The sequence below is a fragment of the Oryctolagus cuniculus genome, chromosome 14, assembly GCF_964237555.1.
Source record: "Oryctolagus cuniculus chromosome 14, mOryCun1.1, whole genome shotgun sequence".
NCBI classification, from domain to species: Eukaryota; Metazoa; Chordata; class Mammalia; order Lagomorpha; family Leporidae; genus Oryctolagus; species Oryctolagus cuniculus.
The window spans coordinates 69,790,675-69,809,333 of record NC_091445.1 but is presented as its reverse complement, the minus strand read 5'-3'; the positions used below and the strand labels follow the sequence as shown (position 1 = coordinate 69,809,333).

The 18,659-nt window shown below is 39.8% G+C and overlaps 1 protein-coding gene across 3 annotated transcripts in view; it reads left to right on the top strand.

Moving 5' to 3' along the window:
• The first annotated feature begins 4,288 nt into the window (after window positions 1-4,288).
• Window positions 4,289-18,659, top strand: part of FGF10 (fibroblast growth factor 10) — an 89,939-nt gene continuing 75,568 nt past the window's right edge. Inside the window, exons 1-2 of one of the 3 annotated variants that reach the window (XM_051853498.2) lie at window positions 4,289-4,597; window positions 5,352-6,075. In XM_051853498.2, the coding sequence (XP_051709458.1) occupies window positions 5,715-6,075 (361 nt within the window). In that variant the 5' untranslated portion in view covers window positions 4,289-4,597; window positions 5,352-5,714. Of the gene's footprint in view, window positions 4,598-4,709; window positions 6,076-18,659 lie in introns of those variants that run through there. The other 2 variants (XM_008262183.4, XM_070056701.1) reach the window with 2 other exon arrangements.

The window sequence follows — 18,659 nt, the reverse complement described above, 5'->3', positions numbered from 1 at the left end:
AATTAAAGCTTCAAGAAAAACATTATAATATGCCCATTAATTCACAAAGATAGATGATATTAAAATATTTAAGATTTTGACATCGGTAATAGGACCAAAAGGGTTTGAAACAGAAGGAGGCACAATCTACAAAGGGACAGCCTGGAACACAGAAAACAAACAGAACTCTTCAGAGACTTCACATCTCTGTCAAAGAAAGGTTCTGTTTACCATCAGGTTGGAGGGAACAAATAGCAGCTTTGTGGCAATATGTTGGTTGTGTTTGGTACCAAGAAGCAGAGTTCAGTTTCCACGGATGTTTGATGACTTATTGTATATTTTAAAAATTCTTATAAAGGTTTCTTTTTCTTTCAAAAGATCCCTTTCACCGTCTTGGACATGTTACCTTCCCAATAACAGATCATTAAGTCTGTTTGAAGATGAAGGAATAGAAAAAACTGTGGTTTCAAACTTTGAAAGAAAAATTATATAAGCAAATATGTATATTTTGAAATCTTTTGCTGCTTTTTATGGAAACAATATTAGAACACAGAAAGCTGAATCAAATTACATACAACTGCTTTCCTAGAAGGTGCATCAATTTTCTGAAGGAGAACTTGTCACTTCAGATTTACATATTTACATATATAAAAATAAAACCTTAGCTATTCTTAAAATACAAGGTATGCATTGCTATCTAATTGTCTTTATTTCAAAAGCTTCGATAAAATATTCTCTTTGTCATATATGTATATCAATATTTATTTTGGCTAATCAGTTGGAAATTTAACACTAAACTATTTTATTACTTTTCTCTGGATAATCTATTGCAACAAAGATACACTGAGTTACCATAAGGAAAGCCTTCTAACCTTTCTTATCACCTCCATTCTGGCATCTCAGACCTAATGGAGTGATGAGTGGTCAATGATAAGGAAAAGAGCAACAGGGAGGGATAAAGGAGAAGGTGTTGTAAAACATTAGGGTAATTGCCTAAAATCTGTAATAGGAGTTCCAAATTCTCTTCTACTGCTGAATGACTTGGAGAAGAGTTTATTCACCCATGCAATGCAAGATTTGGATTCAGTTTCATGATGAACATCCCTAGTCCAAAACCTAAAATTCTTCAAACCCTGAAAGCCTTTGAGTGCCAATGTGGCACCATGGATCTAATGCAATAGGGCACAAACAAAAGACAGGTACACTATGTACAAAGCATAAATCAACTTCAGGATCAGAATGGGCCCCCATCTCCAAGACATCTCCTTACGTACCTGAAAATATTCCCAAATGAAAACAGTCCTAAATCTGAAACACTTGTGATCCAACGCATTTCAGATAAGGGCTACAGAAACCTGTGTTGCTAAGATTTCACTGTTTCTCTGAATACTGCGCTACTCTCTGTGGAGGAATACCTCTTTTTCTTTTGCCTGGAGCTCCTAGTTTAAAAATAATAAGAAGCAACCACAACTTTATGTGCCTCAAATGTCCCTGATTATGGGCAGCGTTTCTAAGTTGCAGCCTGGGAAGACCACAAGCCCTAACAATGCCTTCCCACTGGCATCGCCTGTATCCAAAAGGGAAAATGGGCTGGAACACAAACTCCTAAGGGCCGCACCACAGGCTTCAAAAATGAGGCCTGCACATGTCTAAATTGCCGACCAGCCCGCCTGACTTTTGACCTGACTTAGCATTATTTGAAGCAGCTCACTGACACTGCCAATAACATCACACATAGTGTAACACACATCTTGTAACTGAACCACAGAGACTGCTGAATAACATAAAGAATCCAGGAAATACATACTTAAAATGTAAACTGCTCACACAGAATAGCTACTGAAGGATCTGGTAATACATACACAGATCACTTTTCTGAGGTTCAGGAGCCATGGATTACGATTCTTCAGGGGCTACTGCCATGGTGTTGCCTTAAAAAGCCTCAATGATTTCTCAAGACTTCACATTTAACAAAAGGCCACATCTATCGTTCTCAATAAAGACCTAGCCTAACATGACTAAGTATGTTTAGGAAATAGAAATAAAGACTTAGCCTAATACTACTGAATGTGTTTAGGTAACAGAAATAGAGCATGCCTTCCAGAAGCTGTATAAAAGAGAAAAACAGCCTTTCAGAATTGGTAGGTACCACTCTGATCTGAAGCTTGTACTGGTCTTTTCAATCCTTGCAGAGAAACAATTAATAAAGGAACCCATTAAGACCTGATTATTGCTGCTAAAAAAGGAAGGTAGAATTTCAGTCCTTTGAAGTAACTGAGAATGATTCAGGCCTCATTACAGAGATATAATCTACATTCATACATTTATGTTAGTGATTCAAATCTATTGGGAGAGATTGAATTCCGTTAAATAGTGCATCTTTCCTGCGGAACTTTTCTCAGGCTTTCTCAGGCTAACCTAAGAGATGACCTAACAATGCAGAGTAGTGGGGTATTTAGGGACTCAACTGTGCTATAAAAGAAAGGCTGTGCAGAAAAGAAAAAGAAGAATGAGATATAATCTAAAAAGCTATGTCAGCTTTTCCTTTGGGCTGTTTTATAAATGCCTTTCCTGTCATCATGTTGTACAGAAAGAGTGGCAAAAGGACTCTAGAACTTTCCAACACTGCACCTGCTGCAAACAGATTTTAATGTGGAAGTTTTGAAGAGGTGTTTCCCCATGTTAGAAAGAAATAAAACTTCTAACTAAAAATTGGAACAGCTTCTTCTAGTGGAGCAGAAAGTTGCGAGATGTGTGTGTGTGTGTGTGTGTGTGTTTGGGGTGGGGAGAAGACACTAGGTTTGGGTTGGGAGGGTGTCTTTTGTGGGTTAAAAATTTTTTTTAAACCCAAGCTGGCATCAATAGTGTTGGTTCCCAGTGTAGAAAAACCCCAGAATAATAACTTCCTGTGTTTTGTAACTTTTCACAGCAGAATCTTCATTTTATGGTTTCATTAAGCATTCTTTTATAAAAACCATGTAGTTTTAATTACTTGTCAATTCAGACATTTGAATTCTCCTGAAGTATTGGGCTGAAAACTCAAATCCTTTAGAAACAGTCCCTTCTTGTTGGCATTTGTCTACTCAGGTATAAAAGTGTGAGCTAGGAAATTGAAATCAGCACTGTGGGTTCATTTTTTAATATCCATGTTTTAATTAAAGAGCAAGACTTGTTTGATGTATGCCCTTTATTTGCTTAACTTTGCAATTAATAGCTACGGTAATAAGGACTAATTATATTAAATATAAAAATCTACTGTGATGTTTACCACATTGTTGAAATCTAATAAATAAGCTTTGCAATAAGTTATAAATAATGCGATTAATGTCCCGATTCTAGTATTAAATGGTTCTATTTCAAAGGCTCTGAATGCACAGGAAACTATAAGAGCTTACATGTAAAGCTGTTTTTTAAGTTACTCAATCAAATGCGTACTCTCACCTCTAAAAGTACAATTTTAATTCCTTTGTATTTTCTTCAGTTCACAATGAAATGCACATTATAAGGAATTTGGTTTGTATATCATAAGCTCTTATGGCTAATTCCTTCCAAGTAACAGTGGCAATTGTTTGACTCTCAAGTTCACCTAGAATCTCTGTCTTAGATTGGCAGGCAATTAGGTTGAAACATAGGGAACTGCTACTTTCACAGGTCCAGTGGATAAAATACTGACGTTCCAACAAAACGCAACTGTCCAACTGCCCTCCATAACATATATGCTTTGGACCAATATGTGTTTAGGCATTCCTTCCAGTGAAATTTCCCAGGTTAGAGTAATTCTTAGAAGAAGTGGTCCCGGAGGAATTGTCCCTTACTTCGGTTGTAATGGGTTCTCGCAGTATTCCCTTCTTTGTGCCCCTTAACTCTTGGCAAAGTTTCCGGAGCCTTGGACTTAGTTCTATCCATACCTGGGTTGTGAGTGAGTTTCTGCGAGCAACGCAGCTTCCGGAAGAGTGAGGAGTGAGCTGATGGTGCAGTAATATTGTCAAGTAGGACCCTTTAAGCATTGCGTCCGAAGATAGAAAAAAACCAGGCCCTTTATGGTAAAGTGCAAAGGAAATTGCACAGAAAAGAAAACAGACAGCAGGGTATTTGGCAAAATTGTATGGTAAAAACCTTTGGGATCTCAATCAAGTGCGTTCGCTTTGAAGTGCACGCGCGATTCAGTCAGGGACTCATGTTAGCAATTAGAAATCGGTCATTTGGGTCCCTGATTTCATTTGCGCCAAGAGAGAGGCGACTTTTAAGGGTGACGATAAATCTCCCTGAGCTTAAAAGGCTGAGAGGGCCAAAGTGTGAACTTTTTACTTCAGCAACGGAAGCGAGAAATCAGTGATTCATTAAAGCGGAGACCTCCTTGGAAGCGGGCAGAAGAGAAGGAGAGGAAGCTCATTAAGTCTCCCTTTGCCGTGCTCGCTCCCACCAGTTTATAATCTGCTGTTTGGGAGGGTTTATCCTCAGCATCTTCTGCTTTCTCCGCAGCCCTCCCTCCTTGGGGAAGACAGAGGGGCTGGGGAAGAAGAAGGAAGAAAAAAAGTCAGTAAGCACCAGGCTCCAGGTGGCTCTCAAGAACTTCACTGCCAAAAGGAAAAACAACAACAGCAGCGCAGGAAAACAAGTGAGAAAGGGGCTCCCGACAGGGGATTGGTTCAGGCTGCCAGACGGCACAACTGGCGAAGCTGGAGGACGCCGCTCGCGCTGGCGGCCGGCGCGGAGAGCGCAGGGCGCTGGGGCAGCGAGAGGAGCCGGAGGCGGCCGCCGAGGCTGCGGCGGCGGGGCCGGGACGCGGAGCCCCCGAGCTCCGGGCGCAGGCGGCGCGCTCTCCCCGGGCTCCCCCCGCCCGGCCTCCTCCCTCCCCCCCGCCCCGGCGTTCCCAGCAGCCGAGGGTTTCAGATGTCCCACCGCCTTTTGACCCCCTCCCCCCGCTCCTCCACCCCTGCAAATGAGGTTTGACCAGCAGAGGCAGAGCCCACCTCTGGCTCGGAACCACCACTGACATTTAGACTCTGAGCTTCAACCTGTTTACAAGCGGACTTTCCAAAGGAAGGGGGGTGGGGGAGAGGGCCCAAACAAAAACACCAGCCGCCACCCCCCTCCCCCCCAAAAGGAGCGACTTTCTGGAGGCTTCACATCAGCAGGCACCACCAAAAAGAGCAAGGAAGACGGGGAAGAAAACAACGAAACAACGGCGACCGGGCAGCTGCCTGCAGAGCTGACATCCCCAAAGGGACACGTTTTCTGCAGCGGCCAGCAGGCTGAGGCTCTGCGGAGGGGGACCAGGAGGTGCCAACCGCCGAGGGGCGCAGGGATCCCCCCCTCCCCCTCCCCACCCCCCTTAGGTTTTGTTCACCGTGCTGTCATCTGTTTTTCAGACCTTTTTTGCATCTAACATGGTGAAGAAGGGAGTGAAGAAGAGAACAAAGTGACTCCTGGGGGAGCGAAGAGCGCCGGTGACCCACAGCGCCGGCTCCCGCTGCTGCGGCCACCCACGTCCACTGTGCCCGGGCAGACCCCGCGAGGCGCAGGCAGCGGATCCGCGGACGGAGCGAGCCCAGGCTGCCGGCCCTCCGGAGGAGTTATGGATGTTGGTGCATTCACTTCTGGCCAGATCCGCGCCCGGAGGGAGCTAACCAGCAGCCGCCACCTCCAGCTGTCTCCTTGCCTTGCACCAGGTCTCACCCTTCCAGTATGTTCCTTCTGATGAGACAATTTCCAGTGCCGAGAGTTTCAGTACAATGTGGAAATGGATACTGACACATTGTGCCTCAGCCTTTCCCCACCTGCCCGGCGGCTGCTGCTGGTGCTTCTTGTTGCTGTTCTTGGTGTCTTCCGTCCCTGTCACCTGCCAAGCCCTTGGTCAAGACATGGTGTCACCAGAGGCCACCAACTCTTCCTCCTCCTCCTCCTCCTCTTCCTCCTCCTCCTCTTCCTCCTCCTCCTTCTCTTCTCCTTCCAGTGCCGGGAGGCATGTGCGGAGCTACAATCACCTCCAAGGAGATGTGCGCTGGAGAAAGCTATTCTCTTTCACCAAGTACTTTCTCAAGATTGAGAAGAACGGGAAGGTCAGCGGGACCAAGAAAGAGAACTGCCCGTACAGTAAGTAACAAACGCGTGCTCCCTTCCTGCCAATTATCCACCTCCACCCCACGCGGGGGGGAAATCCGTTCCAGATGTGGCCAGCTAAATATTTACGTCGCCAACCCCTGTAAAATGATTAAGTGGAATACTTTCACACTAAATCACCCCCCCCCCCCGTGTATACATTGTGCGGCTGCATCCCCTCCCCTAGGCCCGCTCCCTGCACGCCCCCCACCCGGCGCCACCCTCTCGGTCTCTTCTCCCGGGCTTGTCACTCGCTGGACCGCGCAGGGCGCTCGCGAGTTGTGCAGGGCACCGATGCCCCTCTATGTCTGCACCGCCCTTCCCCATCGCGTCCGAAGGTCCCCTCTCTCCCTCCCTTCTGGAAGTGGCTCAAGTAAACACATTTTGTTTCTTTTCCTTGGCAATCTTGTGAAGAGTTTTGGGACAGGCTCCCCAAGCTGAAAATAATTATCCCCTGTCAGTTATAGGGGCTTTATGGGAACTTTATTTAAGAAAGAAAAGTCATTTCCACTGGCTGCCTAACACGGAGATAGGAGCGAAAAGCCCTTTTCTGGTTTTGATTTTTTTTTTTTTTTTTTGGTCCCTCTTGTTGTGAGCGATTGCAGTCCGTGAAGTGAGCTTTTCAGGCAACTCCGCTGCTATTTGTCTTCTGCCTGCCTTCTCTCTTGGTAACATGATGCTCGTGTCTGCATTGTCAATAGCATATGCGCTGCTTTGTGGTGTCCCGTTGTACTGTTTGGTCTGAAACCTCTCATATTGCAGAGCCCTACTACTACAGCATTGTAAACATCTGGGGCTGGATTCACACAGACCTCACACAAATTTCATTGTCATCCTTTTATTTTTCAAAGTAAGAGTCATACGTCTGTTTCCATGGCTATAGTTTATCCCATAGGATGAGGCTTTCTGCTAAAGACAGTTGATGCCAGGGTCCCTGGATTTCTCTCTCACCTTTTCCCTTGTTTTCCCTCTTTCTTTCTTGCAAGGGTGTGGGCTGGGCAGAGGGAGGGAACACAGGACAGGGTGGGTGGATATTGTGTCTTTTCTTGAATCCACTCAGCAAAGCCAGATTATTCTGTTGGCTTCCTTTCCTAGCTACTTTCAAGTGGTGAGGCTTATTCATTCTCTATTGATTGTTATTTGAAAGGTTCTCAAGGCTATGTAATGGCACATTGAAGACAGTAGACAATGACATTTAAACATCTTTTAATGACCATTTAACATTATGCCAATGGTAAATTCCCAGGAACCTCTTAAGGGGGCTTTGTTGGTGTTGGTTGTTTGGGGATTTCAAGCACATGTTTGTCTGCTAATTTTAATAGATGCGTCACACATTTCAGGATTCCTTGGCCTAGAAAGTATCAGGTACTAAGGGGAATGACAATTGATCAGAATTCATAGCATTTTATTTTAAAATACAAGTCTACAGGGAGTAAGACTGTTTTCTTCTTTGGGACTCACAGGCATTCCACATTGACTTGTGTTACTCTTCAGCCACTGTGCATTTTTACTAAAATTGGCCATATATCTACAAGTCATAAACATATTTCTAGAAGCGTTTTAAAGTGTCCCATTTTGTATTTAGCACTAGAATTAACAAATACTCTGTTACCTATTTTTTTCCCATTCTGATTCATAGAGACTGAGCTAATGTCTTCAATAATGGTTCTTTCTGCCTGAATATCATTTGCTATTTGAATTTATTAGATTTCACATGTTCCTTTCATGATTGCTGATTAAAATTTTTAATGCTTTTGTTTACTTAGAAAACAAAGTAGTGATGTGACCCAGTTAGGAGACTGGGGAAGATGCTATATAAGTACTGGCCCAGAGTGTGCTGAGAATTAATAAAAAATTACATGGACTGGATTTCTTTGTATTTTTAGTTCACAGAGAATACTCAAAGGAATATAGTAAAATTTCAGAGTATTAACCTTGAGAAAATTTACTCTTTTAAAAATGTTTGACACTAACTTGATTTTGCCGTTATAGTTAAAGTGTGTTTATGATGTGAAGTAAGGACCAATCTGCATTATTTTAGTTTATGCAACTTATGCTACTGTTTTCTAAGCTAATGATCACTGTGTGATTGACTGTTTAGCAAGATGATTTCTAGGGTATACAATAAATTTTATTTTTTCAATAGGAACTATCTGAAAAAAGTATGCAATTTTTATCTTATAAAACAAGTGTGGAAAATTTTCATTCTATCTAAAATTTATTAATCTCTCTTCTGTGTTTTTAAATATACCATTAGTCCTACCTAGATGTCCTACATAGTAAAAAAAAAATTAATCAATAATTAAAAATCAAAGTGGGAGGGGCTTCCTCTGCTGAACATTGTCAAACCATAAAGCAATCCAGGTTTCTAAGAACATCTGTATCAAAACACAGCAACTGAACAGCTGAGGTTAAAAAAAGCCTTAATTTCACATATGGCACAGTAATCAGAATGCTGTTACCATTTCCAGCTGGACTGATTCAACTGAACTACATGGTATCATTAAGATATTGTCTGGATGTTGCATAATTACACGTGAACAAACTTTTGCCAATGCCTACAGGGTAGCCAGCCAGATAACTTACCAAATGGTAGCCTGTTATGTATAAGGATATCTGACCTCTGAAGAGTGTCAGTTCCTTGTCCAAAAACCACATTTCAGTAACATTTTCCTAAACAAGTTATTAATTATTCTCAATACACAAAGCAGTTCTTTTGAGGTTTATTTATTTGAAGATTAATTTTCTTTGTTGCTTCTGACCCTACTATTATTGCTGGTAAAATACAGTCACAGCTTATCTAGAGGTTATATGTTTGTGATGTCCTGGGCAATTAAGCAACTGTTTTACTGGCTTTTTGCCAGCAAAATACTAGCAGAAAGGAAGTAAGGAAATCACCCATAAGTATTGCAAAATCATTTTTAACTTCTATATCCAGAGCTAGTTTCCAGAAACAGACGGTTTCAAGAATACTCCATATGCTAAAGAAATTCTTCTCAATTGGGGTGATTATGATAACTTCTTTTGTAAGGGAGAGGGATTTATTTTTCATTTGCTGTTTGCCATTATATGGGAGTAGACTAAAGAGAGCAGAGATGAATTATGTTTCTCCTGCTAGAAGTCTGAGAAAGCTTGAATAATTTAGCATAGCTGTGGTGTATCTGTCACTAGATATGTGCAGGCTCATTTAGGTTTTGTTTTATCATTCTTTATATCTAGAGCTTTGCCCTTGAAACATTAGCACTCAGCTCCGGTTTTGACCTCCTAGAAAGGCTGGATACAGCTGTTAGATACCCTTGCCACTGGGACTGGTTGACTTATTTCTGGACATGAGTAAAACAGCTGTGGGTTTCTCCTATGGTTGTCACTTACAGAAAAGAGAAATCTAATGAAAAATAATATATCCCTAAATGTGAGACAACCAAGGATAGATATTCCCAAAACAGAGAATCTCAGTACTCATGGGTCTTTCTGGAAAAGGAGTGGCAGGTGTTGGGGGAGGAGGAAGGTGAGGGTACTGGCAATAGAGTAAATCACGTGTACCACGTATGTGGTATGTGCCTTATCTTGTCATATATATATTACATATATATACACACACACAATTTAATATTCACAATAGTGCGATGATTTAGATATAACTATCCACACTTTTCAAATGTGAATACAAATGCTGGAGAAAGCAAATTAGCCAGCGTCATCAGTTAGAAATTGGCAGTGCCAGGATTCAAGACTGAGCCTATTGGTTGTAACTCTCCTTGTTATATGCTGTATCATTCCATTACTTCTAACATTGATGCTGCCTTATTAGAATTAGACACCCCAAATCAGTAAAAAAACAAAAAACAAATTATCTAAAATCTTGCTTGCTTTTTATTGGGAATACCAATGGTTCTTTAGAATTAAATTGGAATGGAAGTAAAATGACCATGGGACAGAAACAAAATATGTTTAGCAGCAGCATTACAGGTGGCCACATGATATCAGACAATGTTCATGTAGTCTCTAGGTAAAACCCATCTTTCGATATTGTGTTTGGGAATATAATTGCTTATGGACACACACAAAGTACACATACATCAATCTCACTTATGTTAACAGAGGTCATTAGGAATACATGACTATTTAAGAAAAATCCATGAATGTCATTGTGTATAGTAATTGTTTACAGCTGAGGGCCAAATGTTTAATTGTTCCCATGTGTAATAAAATAATTTGATTGTAAATACCCAGGGGAAATTGGGCTATTGCAGGAACTTCTGATATATGACTTTAAAAAAGGGGCATTATCTTAGAGACCTAAAGCTATTTGTAAAAAGAAAGCTTTCAAATGAGTCTGTAAATAAAAAAAGTACTTCACCGCATAAAAATGACAGGTTATTATGTAGGATTACAAGTTTGCTTTATTTCTTTTTAATTTTTTAATCAGGACTAGAGTTTATTGTAGGAAGTTAAATAAAGTGAGAAAAATAATTGCTGAGGAAGTAGGGACTCAAATATTATCTCCTAATAAGTAAACAAGAGTTTTCTGGGAAGAAAAACCTGTAGACAATTTATGCCCTACACTGGTGTCTTATTTAAGTTGTGGTGGTTACTAGAATTTTGTTGCATAATTTATAACCGGCAGCATTTAATCATGAGCATAAGGATTTATGAAGGTGGAAGGCACTGTATTTAATGTTTATGTGACACTGTCCTGTTACCTTTACTGCATTCCTACCATATGGACCCTCCACATTGATGGCTTTATCATAAATCCATTAAAAATACACAATTTGAGAGTTTTCTCTTCATAAACTTGATTTATAACCACGTATTAGAAGAAAACAGTTGGCAGCAATCATATGCCAGTGTTGGCATAAGAGAATTGGAGACATCAATCTCTAGGTCTTGGATATTTTGTCAACTTAATATTCAAAATATGGAAAATTCTTTAGAAGCAGGTGTTTTCAAAATGATGTTTTAGCACAAAAATTTAGAACAAGGAGGATGATGAAAAGGAGAAGAAAGAGGAAGAAGAGAAGGAGGACAAGAAGAGAAGGATTATGGAGGAAGAGGGAAATTGTGTGTTACAGAATCAAAGAAATTGCACTGTATTTATATTCTACATTCTTACTACCCAGTTCAGAGCAAAAGCCTTGCTACACTGCATTTCTTTAGTAATTAAAGAACTTACCTAGAACATGAATGAGCACTTTAAAACTCCTGTACAGGTACCTTGATGTTCAGAGGCAAACTCTATTTATTATCCAAATGTCTAATTTTCCACAAGCCAAAAAAGTTAACAGCTCATTTGAAATGGAACTAATGTTCCTCACATTTATGAGCTGCCCATGAATATCTACATCCTTCCTAAGCCTGAAATATATTTATGCTTATCGAAAATTGCAGTGCAAGTGATATTTCTTTATTAGGTTTCAGAAAGAAGAGTAATACATGTGTATTAGTTCAAAGTGATTTTAATCTCTTAACAATAGTTCTGTGAACTCTGCAAGGGAGATTAATTCAGATGACAGTTTTAGTATTATTGTTCCAACACTTGTCAACATTAATAGCTGATGTTTGCTTAATATAAGTAAGTAAAATATTAGTATTTTCCTCCCAGAAATTAAAGACCTCTTTAAATTTTGAAGTAAAGTGAGGTATAAGATGCAGGCTTACATAATTTTGGTATAGCTTTTTCACAGTCTAGTGATGTAATGAACTTAAAGCAGTTTTGAGTCCTTTATGCAAAAGTATCTTATTCGTCCATACCATATTTCAATGACTTAAGCTCATTTACATTTGCCACTTATCCAGTGGCATTTGTTACTTGGTTTTGCATGCTTGCCTTTAAAAATTGCCACTCTTGTTGTTCAGTGCACATGAATTTTACCTGATCTAGTAAGTCAGTATAACATAGAATAAACTAGAAACGTGCCTTTAAAATTATGGAAAGAAATGCACCTGCATCTTGGGAATCCACCAAGGCCAAGTTGATACTGAATTAATGAATACAAAATGTGGATGCTTTACAGAAGCACTTTAAAAACCAGTAATTAATTTGTACAAATTTTACACAAATAGAAAGTTTCACAATTTCTAAAAGGGATCCAGGTCACTCCAAAACGAATGGCCTTAAGGGCTTCCTTGCTTTTAAATCAGGTCAGTTGTGTTCTTTCTTTGAACGCTATGTTCTAATTGGGACAATAAATCAAAGAAGACACTCAGAGTAGATTCCCATGTAAGGTGGACAACTGGACAGTGACTTTTTACTGCTGCTAACACGTGCATCCAATTACCATTTGATAGATTCATAGTGCTGGCAGTAAAGCATTGCCTCATTTTATAGTTCACCTAATAATTCTCCAACCTAAATCTGTCTACTTTTACCCATACCTAATCTGTCAGTACGGGTGTTATCATTAATGAGGAATTTTCAAATGTTTGGCATGTTCCCTACAATGAATGATGTCATTGAATCATCCAAGTGAACCTCACAGAAAGCAAAATTTAGATTAAGTTGATGTGCCCCAAACTTCAAACAATTGTCAACAAAGCAAAGCTAACAACAAGGGCAGCCTAATTCTGAAGGGGGGGGGGGGTAAATTGCAAGATTAAGCACTTTATTTTCTAAGTTTTTTAATACTCTTTCTATAATTACTTTTAGTTTCTTTGGGGGGACTTTGTTAAGATACTTTACTGATAAGCATACATGCTATTTCATCCTTAACTTTTTGTGAGCATTGCTTCTGTATTGAGTACAATTTAACCTCCTTATGGAGTCTTTACAGTTCAAGACTTCATTCCAGTAGTTACGTTTTGAGGTAGTTTCTGATAATCCTGATCCCGAGCATTGTGAATTTCTGATACTTCATACACTTCATCACTCCTTCCCCATATCATTTTTTTCTCCTCCTTGGTTTTTGTTTATTTTAAAAAAATTCTTTTCCTTTTCCCTGGTTTCTAAATTCACTGTAAACCTTTGAGGCCAGGGAAGGTCATTCATTAACATTACTTAGCACAGCATTGACATTCAGATCCAGAGGCCTGGACACCTTTTGGATGTATGGCATTCAAAAGTAATCCTTTATATTCTATGCAAAATACCTTTAACAATGTAAATTCAGCAAAGTCCAACAGGAGTCTCTTCTTCTAAATTTCTAGTGCAATATTCCTTATCATAGCACCCAAAGACAATTTCTTTCTTTCTTTTTTTTTTTTTTTAAAGATTGATTTATTTGGGGGCCAGCGCTGTGGTGTAGCGGGTAAAGCCGCCGCCGCCCGCAGTGTGGACATCCCATATGGGTGCCAATTTGAGTCCTGGCTGCTCCATTTCTGATCCAGCTCTCTGCTATGGCCTGGGAAAGCAGTGGAAGATGGAGAGAGAGAGAGAGAGAGAGAGAGAGAGAGAGAGAGAGAGATTGATTCCACCTGCTGGTTCACTCCACAAATAGCTGCAATGGCCAGAGCTTCTTCCTGGTCTCCCACAGGAGTGCAGGGCCGAAGCACTTGGGCTGTCTCCTGCTGTTTTCCCTTTCACTGTAGCTGGGAGCTGGATAGGAAGTGGAGCAGCGGGGAATCAGGATGCAGGCACCGCAGGTGGTGACTTTGGTCCCAGGCAGTTTCTTTCGGTTGCTGCCTTTAGTTAAGTGGGCAAACCCCTGCGAAGCAATCTTTGAGAATGGATGCTGATTGTCCTATTGCTAGGTTATCAGCCAGCACTTTCCCTCCAGGTTAAATGCCTGCTCCCTTGACTCTCTCTGAAGGTTCATTTTAGCTTTCCATACCTCCTTTTTTTTTTTTTTTTTAAACACAATACTTACTGGGTACTTTGTCATGTTCTTTCTCTTTGGTCTTTTGTTTGGACTTCTGTAAGAGAAAAAAAGTGAAATTGAGTAACTATTTTTCCTCTGCATTAATAATCATTTATTTCAAAGAAGGTAATGCTGATTTAGAGATCTTTGACAGTGTCAGTTTCCGAAATGTCACAAAAATTATCAAACTTTTCTGTATAATTTGCCAAATGTATGTAGCTTTTTAAAACAAAACCTATCTTCTCATTCACACTGAGTATCATTGGGGTAACAATGTAAACTATTGTAGCAGATGTACTTCAGGTTGACCAAATACAGAAATGCACACGTCTTTATTAGGAATATTTTAAAACACTGACAAGAGTCAGAATCTGAGTTAATACCATAAGTGTTCTTCCATACTTCTTCAAGAACATTGGTTGCTGAATTAGATTTATTTTTGTTATATGCAGAATACTATTGTTTACATATACTTACTCTGTTATTCTAGTAATAATGAAAATACAAACTTCCAGTTGTTTAACTTTTACTTTAGAACATTCATTGATAAAATTATTAAAAGAAAGGGAAAATGTTAACAGTTGGCACCAATTTACATACTATTTATGAATTAAAATACATTTATCATTATATTAATAGCAGTAATCCCCAGGTTTCTCAGGCTTATATGGAAATACCTCTGTAAAGATACAGGATTCCATAAATATGAAAAAAGAAGTACTAGAGATTTTAATCAGATTGAAATGTAGAAACTTGATGCAAAAAAAATAAACCCCAAGTGTTCTAAAACTCGAATGTGCCGATATCCCAGAAGCAAGAAGGAATATGAAGAAGCATTGCATGAATATCTTAGAAGGCAGAGGAAAGGTAGAACAGCAGAAGAGGCCATGGAGCATTTAGACACACACTGTGAAAGGAGGGCGCAGTGCTGTGCTGGAGTGATGGAGACAAGGGTCTTGAACTCCCAGGAAAGAGATCAAGCTAATGAGTAGCACAGCAGAAGGCCTGACATGACAAGAAAGGTGTGAGCGAAATATAACCCAAGCCCTGGCATTCAACTGGATGCTAAATTAACTGAAATGAGAACATGTGATCCAAAAGGAATCTCACAGAAGTAATCGCAGTCTGATAGAGTGATTAAAAGTGTGAGCTTTGATTCAAAGTGATGAGAAGTATAGGCCTGGAGGGCTTTGAAGCCACAGATTTGGATGCAAATTGCTAGACAAGAGTGTATCACTTTGGGCAAGTTATCATCAGTAAAACCAGGATATGAACAAAACCTCTTTCCTGCCTGGTGAAGATCAAATGAGATCATGTATTCATTCACGACTCCTTCAACAGAAATTTGAGTGTCTGCTTGTGTCGGATACTAATGTGAGGGTTTGAGTAAATATTGTGATGAAAAATGTGGGTTTTTCTGCTCTTATAGAAGGTACACTCTACAGAGATTTCTGAAAATAGCCAATGTGCAGAGATATGTGATGGAGAACTGAGTTGAGGACTAACTGGGAACTGTACCAAACAGCTGTCTCAAGAAGCCTTTGGGAGAGATAAGAGGAAGGGAGTCACATGGGGGGAGTTTGGTGCCTCCTCCAGGAAGTATAGAGATGGCGCATTGAGGCTGGACTTGGTGGGGGTTTGCAGAAATCAGAGATGCAGATCAACGTGTTAGTGGTGCCTGACACATGTTCAGTAGACTTTCATCATTTCCAGCTCTTGTCTTCAGCCAGGCCTAGCCCTGGCCATTACAGATCTCTGGGGAGTGAACCAGCAGACGGGAGTGTGTCTATGTGTCTGTCTCTCTGCCTTTGAAATTAGTGAAATAAATAATTAATAAGAATAATCCATACTTCAAAAGTTCATATTATGCATATATCAATGAAGTATTATAATTTCTAGCAAATTACCACAGGAAACTTTTGATACGTTAATATTGTTTCTCCAGTTTATTTTTTCTTGTCATTCCCATTCTAAATTTGGTTAGATTTTCTTGGTTTTGGTGATAATAAAAAGAAACAAAATAAACTACAACTCTTTTTTTCTTGCTAAAAAGTATACGTAAGTATTTTTTAAACAAACTAAGGAGCAGGATACAGACAGCACTTATACAACTACAGTAACTAGTGAGACCATGAGCTTTGAAGTCAGACTTCTTGGTGAAGAATTTGGGTACTGAAACTTCGTAGCTGTGTGACCTTGACCCCAATTACTGCTTGAGGTGGTTTCTCTACATTTCTTAACTTAAAATCATATCACCCACATCATCATTGTTAGGATAAATTCAAGAATTTGCAATGAAACTATAAATTATGAAGTCATAAATATAGATCCTGGTATATTTTAGTGGCTCAAAGATATAACCTGTCATTACTCTCACACTGTAACTATTTATATTATTAATTACCCCCATATCTATAAAAATCTCTATATTATGGAATAACAGAAAAACCTTAGGCATAAAATCAATAACATACTATGTAACATTTTACAGTTTTTAAAACATTTAATATTTTCATCAGTTGATTCTCAGAAAATGCTATTACATGGGTAAGATAGTCTTTGTTATCGCATCCTATTTTTAGGTGAGAACCTACAAGTTATGGCATCAGACTGAAGTTGTATAGTTAGCATAAGTGAGTTAGAATGCAAACCTAGGCCAGTCTTAGTGACAGTGAGTTTCTGTCTTGGTTTGCCTGGGACAGTCCTAGTACATAGCTCTTGTTCCGGCATATTTATCAATAGCATCTCATTCAGGCTCAAAGTGTCCTGATCTACATATAAGGCACACATCTATACAAGCCAGTTCCCTAACAGATTCTTCAATTTCTTCCCAGTAGCCTTAGAAAAATATCTACTGTCTCCTACACATCACATAAGGCTTTCATAACTTGCTTCTTTATCAACTCACTGGTTTCATTTCTTGTTACCTCCTATTATAAAGATTCCAAGTTGATTTTAGTTCCTGAACATGCCTTGTCTCCTAAATTTCATCCTTGAAGACATTCCAGGTTTGCCTGGAATGCTGTCCCTTCCCCCAGTTCCCAGCTCTTCTTCCTTTTAGATTTTAGGTGGATGTCATCTCTATTAAACCTTTATGACCACTCTGCTGTCCTTGAAAACGTTGCTCTTCCTCAAAACCTTATACCTAGCTTTTTAACACAATTCTACACTTGGTTGATTGACAGCTTTCTCATCTGTATTTCCTCAAAACCAAAATTTGTTGATGTTGCGGACCATATTTCATTGACTTTTGTATGTAAGGATTTACTCCATTATCTGGCGTATAATAAGTCCTCTAGCTATATATTTTCAGGGAATTACTCCTTTTAACCACATGACCTTGGTCAAGTCACTCAGACTTTCTTTGGTTCATTTATCTGCTTTGGAAAGTGTGACTAATATACTACCTACCTGAAAAGAAGTAGTTGAAGTAAATGAACTCTCAAAATTCCATCCAGTTCTAAGTTCTATAACTTTGAAAAATTGGAAAATAAGTTAATAGGGACATTATTACTTCACTGACCATTAAGTACTTAAAATAATTCAAATTTCTGAATAAAAATTGTGTAATTAAGAAACAGATCCTTGTTCCTATTTCTCTAATTTTTTTTTTTTGACAGGTAGAGTGGACAGTGAGAAAGAGAGAGACAGAGAGAAAGGTCTTCCTTTTGCCGTTGGTCCACCCTCCAATGGCCACCGTGGCCGGCGTGCTGCGGCCGGCACACCGTGCTGATCCAAAGCCAGGAGCCAGGTACTTATCCTGGTCTCCCATGGGGTGCAAGGCCCAAGCACTTGGGCCATCCTCCACTGCACTCCCTGGCCACAGCAGAGAGCTGGCCTGGAGGAGGGGCAACCGGGACAGAATCCGGCGCCCCGACCGGGACTAGAACCCGGTGTGCCAGCACCGCAAGGTGGAGGATTAGCCTAGTGAGCTGCGGCGCCGGCCATCTTCTCTAATTTTTAAAATTTACTATTGGTTACATGTTTATTGCTCTTGAAAATTCCTGCTGACTGTGAGATAGTTAATTATGGTTTCAGAGTTCTGTTTGGGTTCTTGGGTAGTCTGGTGATAATTAAGAAATGAACAATTCTTTTTTAAAAAATTGTTTTATATCTGCTTTCATTTTATTTGAAAGGCAGGAGGGGTAGAAGAAAGTAAGGAAGGAATACAGGGAGGGAGAGGAGAAAGAGAGAGACAGAGAGAGAGAAAAAAGGAAAGAAGGAAGGAGGGAAGGGAGAGAGGAAAGAATGGAAAGACCTCCCATCTCTGGTTCACGCCCAAGTGTCCTCGGTAGCTGAGTCTGGTCCAGGCTGCAGTTAGGAGCCCAGAACTCAGTCTAGGCCTTCCAAAATGGATGGCTATAACCCAAGTACTTGAGGCATCACCTACTGCCTTCCAGGGTGCACATTAGTAGGGAGCAGGAATCAGAAGCAGACCTGAGATTCAATCCCAGGCATTTTGGTGTAGAATGCTGGCATTCCAAGTGGGATCTTAACCACTGCAGCTATTGTCTAGCCCAAGAAATGAGCTACTATTGTTAGTTGCTTTAGAGAAGAACATAATATTACAAAGAGTGGGAGTAAAAGAATATGTTTTGTAGTCTTGGCTGAATCAGAGCATTAATTATGTGATGTTAAGCAGGTCATTTGCTTTATATTGGACTTAGTCTATGAAATGAATGTATTGAACTAAATTATTATTAATTTTATTTTAATATGGTCACTTTACAGATTAAAAACCATATTCTAATGAAAATAATAGCTATCATATGCTGAATTATG